Raw genomic sequence first — 17601 nt, 5'->3', positions numbered from 1 at the left:
ATTACCAAGGTACAAACAAAGTAGCTCAATGTTACATTGATTTGGTACTGTACTTCAAAATATTTGTTTGTTTGTTCATTTGTTTATTTATTTACCATTGAATGCATGTGTGATATCCACTGGTGGGTGACGATGATGCTGACAGGGGTCTGTTATTTTCATCCAATCACATGCTGAGCTAATGCTCTTCTAGTCCAATAAGACCAGAGCAATGGAAACCTGTTGAACCTGTATGTTAATGGTGATGATAATAATATGCCTGTGATGGAATATGTATTGATTGGTTGATATAAAGGTTGGGTAGGCCAAACTAAATGACTGTGATGTAAACTAATATTTGACTGAGTGCCAAATGTCCTTGAGTACTATGACTTTGACTAAAGGCCAGGGACACACCTGTCTGAGATTCACTAGGAACTCTATAGGACTCTCTCTGAGAGACGCCAATGACTCTGTCTCTCACCCTCTGGTCTTGGGTTTACCTGCGGTATGAATGTAATAAGCAAAGAGAGACTGAATAGCTGAAGGGCAACTATGCTTAATGTTTCTATCCTTGCTGAAAACAAAGAAAAGGTGAGTGTTCAAAAGTTTTGTCTCAATTTCAAAATGTGCAATCTGAATTTCTTCTTCGTATATTTGCATTACTTGTAAGTATGTATCTCTCTGTATGTACATTACACATTACACACATATATATATATATATATGAGTATGATGCCGTGAAGGTCTTCTCTTATCTTCATTGGAGTTACTGTAACTAAGCTATTTTTGCTACATCTGTTGAAATGTGGAAAGATGAAACTCATAGCATCTCATTATTTTTGTGGGATAAAAAACATTCTATATACCACCACTCTGAGACAAGATGTCCAGCATAATACAGGATGTTGTCTGCACCCCTCACTGTCCCTGTCCCACCAATGTCCCAATACAAAACTAAACAGGCATGCCATTTGGTGAATGTTACCATTTTGGTGAATGCTAAAATGATGAATGCATGCCATTTGGTGAGAGTTATGGTATATAAACCATTGAAGAGCGGGACTTGTATGTGACTAAATGTAATGTCAACATTAAAATTCTACTGTAAATAACATTTTATTTTGATGACCATTTTAATCCAAAGTGGATTTTTAACATTGAATCTTTCCATTGGAGGAAATTATCAACAGCTGCCTGTACATGTTCAAATTGACCTCAGAGTCATTCCACCTCAAAAAGCACAAGAAAGAGGATTTCGACACCCCCATCTCAGATTGGTATGAAATTGTTTCTGTAGTTAGAAACAGATAAGATAAGCAGTCCTGTAACATTATTCTGTTGAAAGATAATTTGAACTCTGAGAAATTGAGCTAATTGATTGCACCCAAATTGGCAATTTTAATGTGTTTGATTCATATAATATTCAATAAATATGGTACCTAACATCCAATTTGGACCAAACCTCTTCTTAACAATGATTAAGATATGAGGATTCCAAATAAATAGTCAAAAGCCACCCACGGACCCCCCAAACCTCACACCAAGCCCACCCCAACGGCCAGTATACAGTATCAGTTCTCTATGTTTGACAAGTATTAAGAAGCTCCTGCTTGTATTGTTTATTCATACTATGTAATGTATTCACGGTAAATTTGGTGATGGTTTCTTCCCCTGTTCAGAGAAATTAGCCATTGAAGTCACTTGCATTTCCCCCAGTAAATTATTGTAAAAGTACCAGGTTTTGCCCACTAGAGGCCACTGTTCCTGCTATTGCCACACCCTTTTATCCATTTTGCTGCATTTAGTAAATGGATCACAACAACTTTGGGTAGAAAACCAATAGCTTTTGCTCAACATTTTTTCCTCAAAATTCAAGCCAGTCCTCCATGAAAGCAATTCAGTTTGTACTTATAATAGCCTTAATCTGTGTCCAGGAAATAGCCCCTGTGTGTGTGTGGTTTATTTCCTTCAAAAAAGGTCTGCATTAGTTATACCATTCCTGGTGAACAAGCAAACAATTAGGCTACAGCAGATCTAATGATTTCAATGTTATGGTCTCTAAGGGCCTAACTAATCCAGACAAAACATATAGAGATATTTTCTAATAATTTTATTGAAACATAACCATGCAATGGTTTATAATTGTATAATTTTATTAGGGTTGTCACAACATTTTAGTCATTAGCCCATTTCTCCATCAAATTGTTGGGCTTCATATGATAATTGCACCATAGGGATAGCCCTCTCAGAGAGCTAGCACTTGTTGGACTATTCAAGGAGAGTTGAGTTGATGCATTAGGTTGCTAAGAGAAGGAAAAATGTAATTTCTTTCATGGATGACTAGCTTGACTTGTGATGATGACCACACAATTTATTTTAATTCCTCTATTGGTTTTCTACCCAAAGTTCCAAATTAAATATTGTGATCCATTTGATAAACACAAGAGACCAGCAAAATTGATAAAAGTGTGTGTGGCAGAAGCAGAAACAGTGGCATCTAGTGGGCAAAATCTGGAACTTTCACACTAATTTATGGGGGGAAATGCAAGTGACTTCAATGGCTAATTTCTCTGAACAGGGTGGAAAATACACAAAGTTCACTGAGAATACATTACATAGTATGAATAAACATTACTAGAAGTCGCAGCTTCATACAACTTGTCAAACATCGAGAACTGATACTGTATACTGGCCATTGGGTGGGCTTGGTGTGGGGTTTGGCAGGTCCGTGGGTGGCTTTAGACCTTTTATTTTCATTCCTCATGTCTTAATCATTGTCATGAAGAGGTTTGGTACAAATCCGATGTTGGGTACTATATTTATTGAATATTATATGAATCCTATACATTTAAAATGGCCAATTTGGGTTCAATCAATTAGCTTAATTTCTCAATTAAAATTGTCTTTGAAAGAAATGATGTTGAAGGAATGCTTATCTTATCTGTTTCTAACTACAGAAACCATTTCAGAACAATCTGAGATGGTGGGTGTTATGGCTTGCTGAAATGGAATGACCCCCCCAGTAAGAGTGGATAATTTACATTTCAATAGGATATGACTTCATAATTATGCTGTTTTACCTTTGTTTTACGAAAAACCTGAAATTCAACATGATATTCATTTTGAGACTGCTTTAGGCAAGTGAAATATTGTTTACTACTTTACTTTGAGCATGCACTTGGTGTCTGCCTGTGTAACACGTTTTATGATTTTCTGTACAGAGTGCATGGTCTTGTAGTAAGTACTAGAGATTTTGATCCAGCTGTAAATATATATGACTTATATAGTTGTCTTGTCGTGTTGGTACGTCTGTCTTGTTTCATGACTAATGAACCATTGTGTCAAAAATAAAGCAGAGCTTTTATTGTTTTTACTCCGTTTGGTGTCAGTAATATAAGACGCTAGAGGAAAGATCCCAACCCATATTAAGATCAATAATTCATGTTTGTAGTGTTAACAAAAGAACCCAGGCAGTGTAACAGATCACGTTGTGAATGTTATGCTTTTGAGCATTGACATCCTATAGACCAATGTTTCTCAACCTCTGGTTCCTGACAATGAGCGGCACCTGAAGTGGTTACCTGACAATAGTTTGGTCACTTCTACAGTGCTAGTTTGAATGTACAGTATGTAGTTGTCACGCTCGTCATAATGAGCGGACCAAGGCGCAGCGTGATATGAGTACATACTTTAATAGGTACTTTTAATTATAACACAAAAACAACAAAACGATACGTGAAGTCCTCGGTCAATAACACAAACCTACACGGAACAAGATCCCACAAATCACAAGTGCACAAAAGGCTGCCTAAGTATGGTTCCCAATCAGAGACAACAAGCAACAGCTGATTCTCGTTGCCTCTGATTGAGAACCACCCCGGCCAACATAGAAACACATAACCTAGAACAGAACATAGAAAACGAAACATAGACACTACACAAATAAATTAACACCCTGGCTCAACATACAAGAGTCCCCAGAGCCAGGGCGTGACAGTAGTCCCCCGAAGAAGGAAAGATTGTAGATCATACACTAGGTTACCAGTCCCTGATACAAAACAGGTTGAGAAACACACCTGTAGATAATGGTACCTTAACAGAACTAGAATGAATTCTCATTGCATTTCTATGGGTACCTTTGAACTACATTATCTATGATAATTATGTTTACCTTTAATGGTTCTCTGCTGTGTTAATCCCAGGGTAGGATATCATCTGAGAAGCCCAACCAGTTTGTTTCCAAACCAGTGGGTTAACTGTTAATGACACAAGCTGGTAAACATATTCACACTATAGGGCTGTCCCAAACCATACAATGCTGGCTCGTATATTTTATTTTCACATTGTCCTTTTCTGCACGGTTCCAGCTGCTATGGTGGATATGTAACCAGGCCAACTCAGTAACCTAGTGAAAAGTTTACACCTGCACCTTAACATTCTCTGAATGAATGACATTTCAGAAGATTTTAGGCAAAAATAAGTACTGCATGAAAACATTGCACCTGGCCACTTCAGCTGTAGTCATTTCTTATTTAAAATGTCTTCATTTTTTATTTTATACTGCACATCTCAGAAATTCACCCTATAAATGGTTAATAAAACACAGAGAGGTTTCTTGTTTTACAAATAAATAAAGGGAGAGAAGGGATTATTGACATATTCTGAAGATGAAACAAAAACAAGATAGAAAAAAACATAGAAGTGTCCTTACCCTCACCTTGGTTGAGTGGATCCTGCTGGTGCAGGTGTAGGTGTGAGTGGATGTGGGAGTGCTGGTTACATTCAGCATCTGCAGCCTGGCGGCCGGGTCGTTAGCCACAGACGCCATCCTCTCTGCATGGAGACTCTCAGCAGTCAGCCGCTCAGCGTAGCTCAGCTCCGGACGCATCTGGAGCCCGGCCAGGGCCAGCGCCTGCCTCTCCCTCTCCAGGTGGTACTGCAAGGCCGGATGGAAGTGGCCAAAGGGGTGGTGGGGTGGCCCAGCGAAGTGGGGCATAGCCATGGCTCCATGTCAGGCAAAGTGCTCCATGGGGTTGGCTGATGGATGCATGATCTCCATCTCTGTGGGTTTGACCTCGAAGCCAGGCTTCATCCTCTCGCCGAGCTCCCTCTCTCTGAGGTTGCGGAGCTCCCTCTCTCGCATGCTGGGGTCGGCGGCGTACAGGCCGGGCATGTGGTAGGCCAGCAGGGGGTCCCCGGGGGACGGACATGAAGAAGGGGTGGTTGCGGCTGGTGGGGGACATGACGTGGGGTCATAAAATAACAACATAGCAAGTGGTCCATGATCAGCATTTCCCAATTACCAAATAACCAAAGCCTAATGACCTGCAAACCAGAGACAGCTCACTGATCTTTTTTTATTGTTAGCAACTGAGCCAATCTCAATGACCCCAGCCGCTCGGTCCCAGTGGAAAAGTACTACCAGGAAGTTGTTCTGTGTTGTTCTGCTCTGTAGCAGTTCTTACCATAATAACAAGCTCATACAAGCCAGGCTGACGTGTTTCTATCAGTTTACCTGTAGTATACTGTATTCATCCTCCTCCATCACCAAATTCTCTAGGCAATGCATGAAGATTATGATGAAAGATGTGGAGAGCTGTTACTGGAAAACAACAACCTAAACCAAACGAATTTAAGAATGACTTGTTTGACTTGTTTCTTGGTACTGTTGGTGTAGGCTACTCATGACATCTCAGCTTTGTTCTGGGTATGCAGTAGCTGAGGAGCACTCTGCCTGAGGGGAATACTGATCAGTCTGTTGTTACAGCAAAGACCCAGACCCACACCCCTGGGAGGACTTGGGGGGAATGTTAATTGAGGGGTAAGTGCTTTATTATGTGTTTGTTCTGCCTACTTCACTCTATGGTATCCAAATGGTGTAGTATTGTGATATATAGACATACAATTTTACTCGTATGTGACTTGGTGAAAGTGTGAACAATTTCTAATGTTGGTAATCCTAAATGGGTAAATAAATTAAGCTTACTACTGGTGCCAAGTAAGGTCAGCTGAGTAGGTTTAGGCAGTAACACACAGAACAATGGATGCAACATTTGAATTTTCTCAAAGACACTTGTGAGAATACCACGGGTCTAAGGCATCTCTGTGTGCAACCTGGAGATCCAGCATTATCTATGCCCAACTGCAGATGACGGAACGCCTATTGGCACCAATTCACATTATAGAGGTGGGATCACTAGGTTCAGAACGTACAGATTGGGTGATATGTAATTGGAAATAAAGCAAAGAGAACATTTCTCAAATTCGGTGCTTGTCTTTAAGGATTTTTAACAAGTACCTAAATAAACAAGGTTTTGGTGTATTTTCATTAATGCAAAGAATGCTGTGTGCTGGTGACCATGACTAGGAAATTGCCAAAGGAGAACAGTCATGGCTTGCCTGCCCAGGACAGCAGTCTGGTGATGGGCCAGAAAAAGAGCCTGTTGCTGCTGGACCGTGGGCCAACAAGCTGGAGTTCCTCTTGGCCATCGCAGGCACCTTGGTGGGGTTTGGAAACCTGTGGAGGTTCCCATATCTGTGTTATAAAAATGGAGGGAAGGGATACTACCTCACACTGTGACGAGTACTGAGTATACGAAGAGGCAGACGCAGGAATTAACAAGGTCAATGTTTACTTAAACAATGACAAAGAGAAATAACAAAGATAGAGTACACAACACAAAGCTTAACAATCACACACAACATCATCCAGAACAGTCCAGGGCTAAATAGGGGTGGTGATGAGATGATGAGGTGCAGGTGCGCTGGAGGTGATTAGGGTGCGTTGGGTTTCCATTCCGGTGTTGCCGAGGTGGTGCACTCAGACCGGTGGCTCAGTAGACCGGCGAATCAGAGCGTTGGACGGGAGCAACGGGAGGAGACGTGACACACACTCACGAGACACCTGCGCACTTTTTCACAGGCTTTGTTTGTACACTGTCCCTGCTACCTGAACTTGTAATGTAGCTTGTAATCTAAATAGCTTTTAAAATGGAATAGGCTTGATTGGAAAAGTTGTGGGGCCTAAACAGTAAAAGGGGAAACAAGTATCTGTGACTGATGTATGTGTTTTGACTCGGCCCCAATCATAACAACGCTGTAACCATCATCACAGGTGCATTCCTGATTCCATATGTCCTGTTCCTGCTCTCCTGTGGTATCCCCATGTTCCTCCTGGGGACAGCCATGGGACAGTACACCTTGCAGGGCAGCATCACCTGCTGGAGACACTTCTGCACTCTCTTTGAAGGTTACCACTGCAAGCATAGAATTACATACACTATCGTCAAACGTTTGGACACACCTACTCATTCAAGGGTTTTTCTTTATTTTTTAAATGTTTTACATTGTAGAATAATAGTGCAGACATCAAAACTATGAAATAACACATATGGAATCATGTAGTAAACGAAAAAGTGTTAAACAAATCAAAATAATATATGCACTTGAAGAAACTTTTGTTTCTTGAAATGTTCCGTATTGACTGACCATCATGTCTTAAAGTAATGATGGACTGTCATTTTTCTTTGCTTATTTGAGCTGTTCTTGCCATAATATGGACTTGGTCTTTTACCAAATAGGGCTATCTTCTGTATATCCCCCCTACCTTGTCACAACACAACTGATTGGCTCAAACGCATGAAGATGGTTGAGAGAATGCCAAGAGTGTGCAAAGCTGTCATCAATGCAAAGGGTAGCTATCTGAAAATATATTTTGATTTGTTTAACACTTTTTGGGTTACTACATGATTCCATATAGTCTTCACTATTATTCTACAATATAGAAAATAGTAAAAATGAAGATAAACCCTGGAATGAGTAGGTGTGTCCAAACTTTTGACTGGTAGTGTATATAATCCCAACGTGTGTGTGTGCGTGCGTGTGAGTGAGAAAGTGAAAATATAGGATATTTATGGCTGCAAGAACATTTCATTTTAGGGACCCTTTTAGCAATATGTACAGTATGCACTTTACTGTGCTGATGGGTTTTGTAAATAACGGGTAACCCCAAGCTGAAATAGCCACATTAGATCTACTCATATGAAAATGTTGCTCACTATGAAATACTAAGAACGCTGTCAAGGCAATAGTACTGTAATCCATATGTCAATTATCATTTTTTAAATAAATGTTTACAATTTCTTACCCTATACAGTTGAAGTCGGAAGTTCACATAAACTTAGGTTGGAGTCATTAAAACTAGTTTTTCAACCACTCCACAAATTTCTTGTTAACAAACTATAGTTTTGGCAAATCGGTTAGGACATCTACTTTTGCATGACACAAGTAATTTTTCCAACAATTGTTTACAGACAGATAATTTAATTTATAATTCACTGTATCACAATTCCAGTGGGTCAGAAGTTTACATACTGTAGACTGTGCCTTTAAACAGCTTGGAAAATTCCAGAAAATGATGTCATGGCTTTAGAAGCTTCTGACAGCTACAGTGAGGGAAAAAAGTATTTGATCCCCTGCTGATTTTGTATGTTTGCCCACTGACAAATAAATTATCTGTCACGTTCGTTCATAGACGGGTCAGACCAAGGCGCAGCGTGATATGCATACATGTTTATTTGAAACGAATAAACAACGACAAAACAATAAACGAAACGTGAAGTCCAAGGTACACAAACAACATACCTCACACGGAACAAGATCCCACAACCCACTAGTGCCAATAGGCTGCCTAAGTATGGTCCCCAATCAGAGACAACGAGCGACAGCTGCCTCTGATTGGGAACCACACCGGCCAACATAGATCTAGACCTACTAGATCCTATAACATAGAACAAGCACAACAAGGAATTTACACACCCTGACTCAACATATAAGCGTCCCCTGAGTCAGGGCGTGACATGATCAGTCTATAATTTTAATGGTAGGTTTATTTGAACAGTGAGAGACAGAATAACAACAACAAAATCCAGAAAAACACATGTCAAAAATGTTATAAATTGATTTGCATTTTAATGAGGGAAATAAGTATTTGACCCCTCTGCAAAACATGACTTAGTACTTGGTGGCAAAACCCTTGTTGGCAATCACAGAGGTCAGACATTTCTTGTAGTTGGCCACCAGGCTTGCACACATCTCAGGAGGGATTTTGTCCCACTCCTCTTTGCAGATCTTCTCCAAGTCATTAAGGTTTCGAGGCTGACGTTTGGCAACTCGAACCTTCAGGTCCCTCCACACATTTTCTATGGGATTAAGGTCTGGAGACTGGCTAGGCCACTCCAGGACCTTAATGTGCTTCTTCTTGAGCCACTCCTTTGTTGCCTTGGCCGTGTGTTTTGGGTCATTGTCATGCTGGAATACCCATCCACGACCCATTTTCAATGCCCTGGCTGAGGGAAGGAGGTTCTCACCCAAGATTTGACGGTACATGGCCCCGTCCATCGTCCCTTTGATGCGGTGAAGTTGTCCTGTCCCCTTAGCAGAAAAACACCCCCAAAGCATAATGTTTCCACCTCCATGTTTGACGGTGGGGATGGTGTTCTTGGGATCATAGGCAGCATTCCTCCTCCTCCAAACACGGCGAGTTGAGTTGATGCCAAAGAGCTCGATTTTGGTCTCATCTGACCACAACACTTTCACCCAGTTCTCCTCTGAATCATTCAGATGTTCATTGGCAAACTTCTGACGGGCCTGTATATGTGCTTTCTTAAGCAGGGGGACCTTGCAGGCACTGCAGGATTTCAGTCCTTCACGACGTAGTGTGTTACCAATTGTTTTCTTGGTGACTATGGTCCCAGCTGCCTTGAGATCATTGACAAGATCCTCCCGTGTAGTTCTGGGCTGATTCCTCACCGTTCTCATGATCATTGCAACTCCACGAGGTGAGATCTTGCATGGAGCCCCAGGCCGAGGGAGATTGACAGTTATTTTGTGTTTCTTCCATTTGCGAATAATCGCACCAACTGTTGTCACCTTCTCACCAAGCTGCTTGGCGATGGTCTTGTAGCCCATTCCAGCCTTGTGTAGGTCTACAATCTTGTCCCTGACATCCTTGGAGAGCTCTTTGGTCTTGACCATGGTGGAGAGTTTGGAATCTGATTGATTGATTGCTTCTGTGGACAGGTGTCTTTTATACAGGTAACAAGCTGAGATTAGGAGCACTCCCTTTAAGAGTGTGCTCCTAATCTCAGCTCGTTACCTGTATAAAAGACACCTGGGAGCCAGAAATCTTTCTGATTGAGAGGTGGTCAAATACTTATTTCCCTCATTAAAATGCAAATCAATTTATAACATTTTTTACATGCGTTTTTCTGGATTTTTTTGTTGTTATTCTGTCTCTCACTGTTCAAATAAACCTACCATTAACATTATAGACTGATAATTTCTTTGTCAGTGGGCAAACGTACAAAATCAGCAGGGGATCAAATAACATTATCCCTCACTGTAATTTACATCATTTGAGTCAATTGGAGGTGTACCTGTGGATGTATTTCAAGGCCTACCTTCAAACTCAGTGCCTCTTTGCTTGACATCATGGGAAAATCAAAAGAAATCAGCCAAGACCTCAGAAAAAAAATTGTAGACCTTCACAAGTCTGGTTCATCCTTGGGAGCAATTTCCAAACGCCTGAAGGTACCACGTTCATCTGTACAAACAATAGTACGCAAGTATAAACACCATGGGACCACGCAGCTGTCATACCGCTCAGGAGGGAGACGTGTTCTGTCTCCTAGAGATGAACGTACTTTGGTGCGAAAAGTGCAAATAAATCCCAGAACAACAGCAAAGGACCTTGTGAAGATGCTGGAGGAAACCGGTACAAAAGTATCTATATCCATAAAATGAGTCCTATATCGACATAACCTGAAAGGCCGCTCAGCAAGGAAGAAGCCACTGCTCCAAAACCGCCACAGAAAAGCCAGACTACGGTTTGCAACTGCACATGGGGACAAAGATCGTACTTTTTGGAGAAATGTCCTTTGGTCTGATGAAACAAAAATATAACTGTTTGGCCATAATGACCATGTTTGGAGGAAAAATGGGGCTGCTTGCAAGCCGAAGAACACCATCCCAACCGTGATGCATGGGGATGGCAGCATCATGCTGTGGGGGTGCTTTGCTGCAGGAGGGATTGGTGCACTTCACAAAATAGATGGCATCATGAGGAAGGAAAATTATGTGGATATATTGAAGCAAAATCTCAAGACATCAGCCAGGAAGTTAAAGCTTGGTCGCAAATGGATCTTCCAAATGGACAATGACCCCAAGCATACTTCCAAAGTTGTGGCAAAATGGCTTAAGGACAACAAAGTCAAGGTATTGGAGTTGCCATCACAAAGCCCTGACCTCAATCCTATAGAACATTTGTGGGCAGAACTGAAAAAGCGTGTGCGAGCAAGGAGGCCTACAAACCTGACTCAGTTACACCAGCTCTATCAGGAGGAATGGGCCAAAATTCTCCCAACTTATTGTGGGAAGCTTGTGGAAGGCTACCCGAAACGTTTGACCCAAGTTAAACAATTTAAAGGCAATGCTACCAAATACTAATTGAGTGTATGTAAACTTCTGACCCACTGGGAATGTGATGAAAGAAATAAAAGCTGAAATAAATCATTCTCTCTACTATTATTCTGACATTTCACATTCTTAAAATAAAGTGGTGATCCTAACTGACCTAAAACAGGGAATCTTTACTAGGATTAAATGTCAGGAATTGTGAAAAACAGAGTTTAAATGTATTTGGCTAAGGTGTATGTAAACTTCTGACTTCAACTGTATATTACTTTATATAACTTCATGATTTCCCCAAAACAATATCTAGACATCAGGGATCACAGGATTAAATCCTCAAAGTCGGCAATGACTTTGAAAACACAATAGTACAGGACAAACATGTTCAGCTTGTCAATGAATATCAATTATGAATTTACTCAAAACAGCCAATCTTAACCAAATGTTTTTTTCCACTAAGCCAACCTTATCTGAGTGGAAAACACAAAACCTGTAAACAGGAAACTGTGTACATTTACATTTATATTTAAGTGCACTTACATTTACATTTGCTTTGTTTGCGTATGCTGCAGTGTCATACATCATCATCCAGCCCTGGGCCTTCTTCTACCTGTTCTCCTCCTTCAGTGATGAGGTGCCATGGGCCAGCTGCGGAAATGCCTGGAACACAGGTAATAACAGTAACACGGGCAACAACAGTCAATAACGCAGGTAATAACAGTTAGTAACATGGGTAACCACAGTTAGTAACACGGGTAATAACAGTCAATAACACAGGTAATAACAGTCAGTAACACAGGTAAACACCTGGAACACAGGTAATAACAGTAAAATAGGTAATAACAGTCAATAAAACAGGTAATAGCAGTTAGTAACAATAGCAGTTACAGTTATAAACATATTGACTATACAATAGGTTAATTACACAGGCAATAACAGGTAATAACAGGTGATAACACAAGTAATATCATGTAACGACAAAGGTAATAGCAGTTAATAACAGGTATTAACAGATGATAACGTTAATAACACAGAAAATAAGTGAATTACACAGGTAATAACAGTTAACCTTAAAAGTGCCAACATATACTTAAAAGCACCAACTTCAAATAGGTAATGATCGTAAAGAGACACTGTCTGTCAAGCAGTAACACTTTTTAATTTTATTAACCTTTCATAACATATATAACAAATATTCACACCTTTATAGTCAAATTTGATGTTTAAAAATAGGCGTTTCTGTATGTTTTTCATTTTTTGAACAGTTATTTTGATCAATTTCATCCATAACATGTCATGAAAATGTATCTGTTATTCATTCAAAGTGTTTTCTCTTATACTCAGAGGCTGAGAAATTGGCGATTGAGCTAATCTGTCAAGATGGCCGCCGATATGGGCGATATGGACTCCCTGCCATATCGGATTTTCAGCTCTAACTTTACAATGCTATGGGCTATTAACTCAGTTCCAATTGCGTCTGAAAGATGAGATCCTCAACTTGGTATGGAGACATTGACTGGAGGCTAAATACTGTACGTATGTATATTTTTGGAGTTACAGTAACTGTACAGTTGCAATTTGACGAAGAAAGTGTCCGATATAGTGCACAAATTGAAATATTAGAATCCAGGTATCTCTTGAGACATTTACATGGTAGATACAGTATATCCTCCTGGGGTTTAGTGGGACCTCAACTACATAGTGTCATGACTTCCTCCGAGGCTGCCTCCTCTCCTTGTTCGGGCAGGCTTCGGCGTTCGTCGTCACCGGCCTTCTAGCCACTGCCGCTCCTCATCTCATCATTCCATTTGTTTTGTCTTGTTTATTACACACACCTGGTTCATATCCCCCCATCAGTAGCTGTATAAGTGTTCCCTCTTCCCCCTTGTCTTTGTGTGTGATTGTTTATTGTGAGGATAGTGAAGCTCGGTGGAGCTCCTTGTATTTTGTATTGCCGGGTTATTTTTCCCTGTGTGCCTTGTTGGTTTCAGTGCGCCTGATTTGCGCACTGGACTGTTTTGACGCTTTACTACGTAACTCTGTATTCCGGAATAAAGCCTATTATTCTGTGATTTATCCTCCTGCGCCTGACTTCTTCAAATCACCCATCACACATAGACATCACCCGAGAGGGTGTCAGAGGACTGTTGGTGCCTGAGGGCTATTGAATGCAATGACAGGGTGGGCTACGACAGTCTACAAAATCTAGCTATAGAGTCAGATTGACTCTATAGCTAGATTTCGCTCTCTCTTCCTCCCCATAAATGTAGCTCTGTGACAGATTTGGTGATTTATCTCAAAACAGTCCTCCTGAATTGTAAAACAGTGTTACCGTCGTCGGCCATTTAGAAAAATGGCTGCCATGCTCCCCAGGGACCAAATCTGGGAGGGCCCCATATCTATTACTTTTTAGGGTACATACCCTAAAGTATGTGGACACCCCTTTAAATTAGTGGATTTGGCTATTTCAGCACACAGCCATGCAATCTCCATAGACAAACATTGGTAGTAGAATGGCACGTACCGAAGATCTCAGTGACTTTCAACGTGGCACCATCATAGGATGTTACATTTTACATTTTAGTCATTTAGCAGACGCTCTTATCCAGAGCGACTTACAGTTAGTGAGTGCATAAATTTTTTCATACTGGTCCCCGGTGGGAATTGAACCCACAAACCTGGCGTTGCAAGCGCAATGCTCTACCAACTGAGCTACACGCTTTCCAACAAGTCAGTTCGTCAAATTTCTGCCCTACTAGAGCTGCCCCGGTCAACTGTAAGTGCTGTTATTGTGAAGTGGAAACATCTAGGATCAACAACGGCTCAGCCGCGAAGTGGTAGGCCACACAAGCTCACAGAATGGGACCGCCGAGTGCTGAAGTGCGTAGTGCGTAAACATAATCTGTGCTCGGTTGCAACACTCACTAGTTCCAAACTGCCTCTGGAAGCAACGTCAGCACAAGAACTGTTCGTCGGGCATTCATGAAATGGGTTTCCGTGGCCGAGCAGCCGCTACAAGCCTAAGATCACCATGCGCAATGCCAAGCGTCAGCTGGAGTGTTGTCAAGCTCGCCGCCATTGGACTCTGGAGCAGTGGAAACACATTCTCTGGAGTGATGAATGACGATTCACCATCTGGCAGTCCGATGGATGAATCTGGGTTTGGCGGATGCCATGAGAACGCTACCTGCCCGAATGCATAGTGCCAACTGTAAAGTTTGGTGGAGGAGGAATAATGGTCTGTGGCTGTTTTTCATGGTTCTGGCTAGGTCCCCTAGTTCCAGTGAAGGGAAATCTTAACTCTACATTATACAATTACATTCTAGACGATTCTGTGCTTCCAACTTTGTAGCAACAGTTTGGGGAAGGTCCTTTCCTGTTTCAGCATGACAATGCCCCACTGCACAAAGCGAGGTCCATACAGAAATGGTTTGTCGAGATCGGTGTGTATGAAAACATTACGAAAAATTTATGAAAATGTACGCACTCACTACTTACTGTAAGTCGCTCTGCATAAGAGCGTCTGCTAAATGACTAAAATGTCAAATGTAAATGTGTGGAAGAACTTGACTGGCCTGCGCAGAGCCCTAACCTCAACCCCATCGAACACCTTTGGGATGAATTGGAATGCCGACTGCGAGCCAGGCCTAATATCCCAACATCAGTGCCAAACCTCACTAATGCTCTTGTGGCTGAATGGAAGCAAGTCCCCGCAGCAATGTTCCAACATCTAGTGGTAAACCTTCCCAGAAGAGTGGAGGCTGTTATATTTTATATTTGAGATTGTTCAAATAGCCACCCTTTGCCTTGATGACAGCTTTGCACACTCTTGGCATTCTCTCAACCAGCTTCACCTGGAATGCTTTTCCAACAGTCTTGAAGGATATGCTGAGCACTTGTTGGCTGCTTTTCCTTCACTCCGCCGTCCGACTCATCCCAAACCATCTCAATTTGGTTGAGGTCGGGGGATTGAGGAGGCCAGGTCATCTGATGCAGCATCCATCACTCTCCTTCTTGGTAAAATAGCCCTTATACAGCCTAGAGGTGTGTTGGGTCATTGTCCTGTTGAAAAACAAATGATAGTCCCACTAAGCCCAAACCAGATGGGATGGTGTATCGCTGCAGAATGCTGTGGCAGCCATGCTGGTTTAGTGTGCCTTGAATTCTAAATAAATCACAGACAGTGTCACCAGCATGCACCCCACACCATAACACCTCCTCCTCCATGCTTTACGGTGGGAACTACACATGCGGAGATCATCCGTTCACCCACACCGCGTCTCACAAAGACGCACCGGTTGGAACCAAAAATCTCAAATTTGGACTCCAGACCAAAGGACACATTTCCACCGGTCTAATGTAAATTGCTCGTGTTTCTTGGCCCAAGCAAGTCTCTTCTTCTTATTGGTGTCCTTTAGTAGTGGTTTCTTTGCAGCAATTCGACCATGAAGGCCTGATTCACACAGTCTCCTCTGAAAAGTTGATGTTGAGATGTGTCTGTTACTTGAACTCTGTGAAGCATTTATTTAGGCTGCAATTTCTGAGGCTGGTAACTCTAATGAACTTATCCTCTGCAGCAGAGGTAAATCTGGGTCTTCCATTCCTCTGGCGGTCCTCATGAGAGCCCGCTTCATCATAGCGCTTGATGTTTTTTGCGACTGCACTTAGCGAAACTTTCAAAGTTCTTGATGTTCCGTATTGACTGAAAGTAAAGATGGAATGTTGTTTTTCTTTGCTTATTTGAGCTGTTCTTGCCATAATATGGACTTGGTATTTTACCAAGTAGGGCTATCTTCTGTATACCCCCCATACCTTGTCACAACACAACTGATTGGCTCAAACGCATTAAGAAGGAAAGAAATTCCACAAATTAACTTTTAAGAAGGCACACCTGTTAATTGAAATGCATTCCAGGTGACTACCTCATGAAGCTGGTTGAGAGAATGCCAAGAGTGTGCAAATATGTCATCAAAGCAAAGGGTGGCTATTTGAAGAATCTCAAATATTAAATATATTTTGATTTGTTTACTACATGATTCCATATGTGTTATTTCATAGTTTTGATGTCTTCACTATTATTCTACAATGTAGAAAATAGTAAAAATAAAGAAAATCCCTTGAATGAGTAGGTGTTCTAAAACATTTAAATGGTAGTGTACCTCTGTGCAAAATTATTTTAGTGTGTAAATATTGGTGGGGCAAACTCAACATTGTTTTTAATGCATGCCAGCAAAGCCACTACACAACACAACAGAACACTAAAGAATACATTAATTGCACTATAACGGTGACAAACAGTACCCACAAACTGTTAGGTCCTACACAAAGCTGTCCCAACAGCAGAGCGTTATTTTCAGCACCATGGAGTGAATCCTTACCACCGCTACACCTCGCTATCAGCAGAGCCTTGTCTGGCAGCGAAACAGTTCATTCAGCCTAATTTACTTCCTTAAAAAAAAAAAATAGCTGATACGGTTGACTTGCTTAAACAAAATGTGGTTTCTACTGACAATTGAGATGTACAAACTATGGCATAAAGAAACGATGAGCGGATAAGAGGCAATCCGTAATTTCGATTAAGACATTAATGAGCGAACTAAGACGGATGTAGTCAATATAACTATTTGTTCAGCACTTTTGAAATGTACAGTGACAGAATTCTGAACATGGGCCGTTCTTACAGTATCCTCCCTGTACACCAAGTCAGAACCATAGGCTAGGTTATGAGGGGTAAGGGACCAAATTATTAGGATGAGGCACATGGGCTACTAACAGCTTACTACACAACATACACTTTGTATTACTTTCTTAACTACAGTATACATATATCCCTGGCATATTACATAATTTATGCAGCAGCATACAAGACATTTTTGGACTCACCTTGTTGTGCTGCGCTAACTTGAACAGGAAGGTGGTGCGGTGGTCCTTCTTGTCGGCAAATTGAATCATCAAACTTTGTCATTAAAGTCTGGCATTCTCTGGATTTGTGGTGCTTTCAGACAACTGGGAACTCTGAAAAAAAACAAGGTTGAATAATGACATCAGTGATCTTCAGGTCGGAGCTCTAGAAAGAGGCCCGAAATTCCCGACTTGGAATTCCGAGTAGTCATCATCATGAATCAAGTCGACAATCTACTGGCAAATCCT

General features: G+C 41.3%; 1 protein-coding gene and 1 long non-coding RNA gene across 3 annotated transcripts; one reads left to right on the top strand and one right to left on the bottom strand.

The window, feature by feature from the left end:
• Positions 1-5475: 5475 nt before the first annotated feature.
• Positions 5476-13227, top strand: LOC121575881 (sodium- and chloride-dependent betaine transporter). Of its 2 annotated transcripts, XR_006002390.1 has the most exons (4): positions 5476-5803; positions 7097-7231; positions 12024-12122; positions 12796-13227. XR_006002390.1 is itself a non-coding variant. In XM_041889169.1 (3 exons), the coding sequence occupies exons 1-3, from the start codon at positions 7147-7149 to the stop codon at positions 12885-12887; spliced, it is 276 nt and encodes a 91-aa protein (XP_041745103.1). In that variant the 3' UTR covers positions 12888-13227. The 2 variants fall into 2 exon arrangements, 1 of the variants encoding a protein (XP_041745103.1); XM_041889169.1 differs by lacking the exon at positions 5476-5803 and having other exon boundaries at positions 7147-7231.
• LOC121575882 lies at positions 7153-17463 on the bottom strand. The gene is made up of 3 exons (XR_006002391.2): positions 17335-17463; positions 11992-12111; positions 7153-7238 (listed from the first exon to the last, which is right to left on the bottom strand). It is a non-coding gene; the product is annotated as an uncharacterized LOC121575882 (long non-coding RNA).
• Between the last annotated feature and the right edge of the window lie 138 nt (positions 17464-17601).

This window comes from Coregonus clupeaformis, chromosome 10, assembly GCF_020615455.1.
Source record: "Coregonus clupeaformis isolate EN_2021a chromosome 10, ASM2061545v1, whole genome shotgun sequence".
Taxonomy (NCBI): Eukaryota; Metazoa; Chordata; class Actinopteri; order Salmoniformes; family Salmonidae; genus Coregonus; species Coregonus clupeaformis.
The sequence above is the reverse complement of the archived record's forward strand: the minus strand, read 5'-3'. Positions and strand labels throughout refer to the sequence as shown.

Coding starts and splice junctions, on each gene's coding strand:
- LOC121575881 (XM_041889169.1), top strand. CDS start 7,147: ATGTTCCTCCTGGGGACAGCCATGGGACAGTACACCTTGCAGGGCAGC. Junction 7,232..12,023: donor CTTCTGCACTCTCTTTGAAG/GTTACCACTGCA, acceptor CGTATGCTGCAG/TGTCATACATCATCATCCAG. Junction 12,123..12,795: donor CGGAAATGCCTGGAACACAG/GTAATAACAGTA, acceptor TCTTATACTCAG/AGGCTGAGAAATTGGCGATT.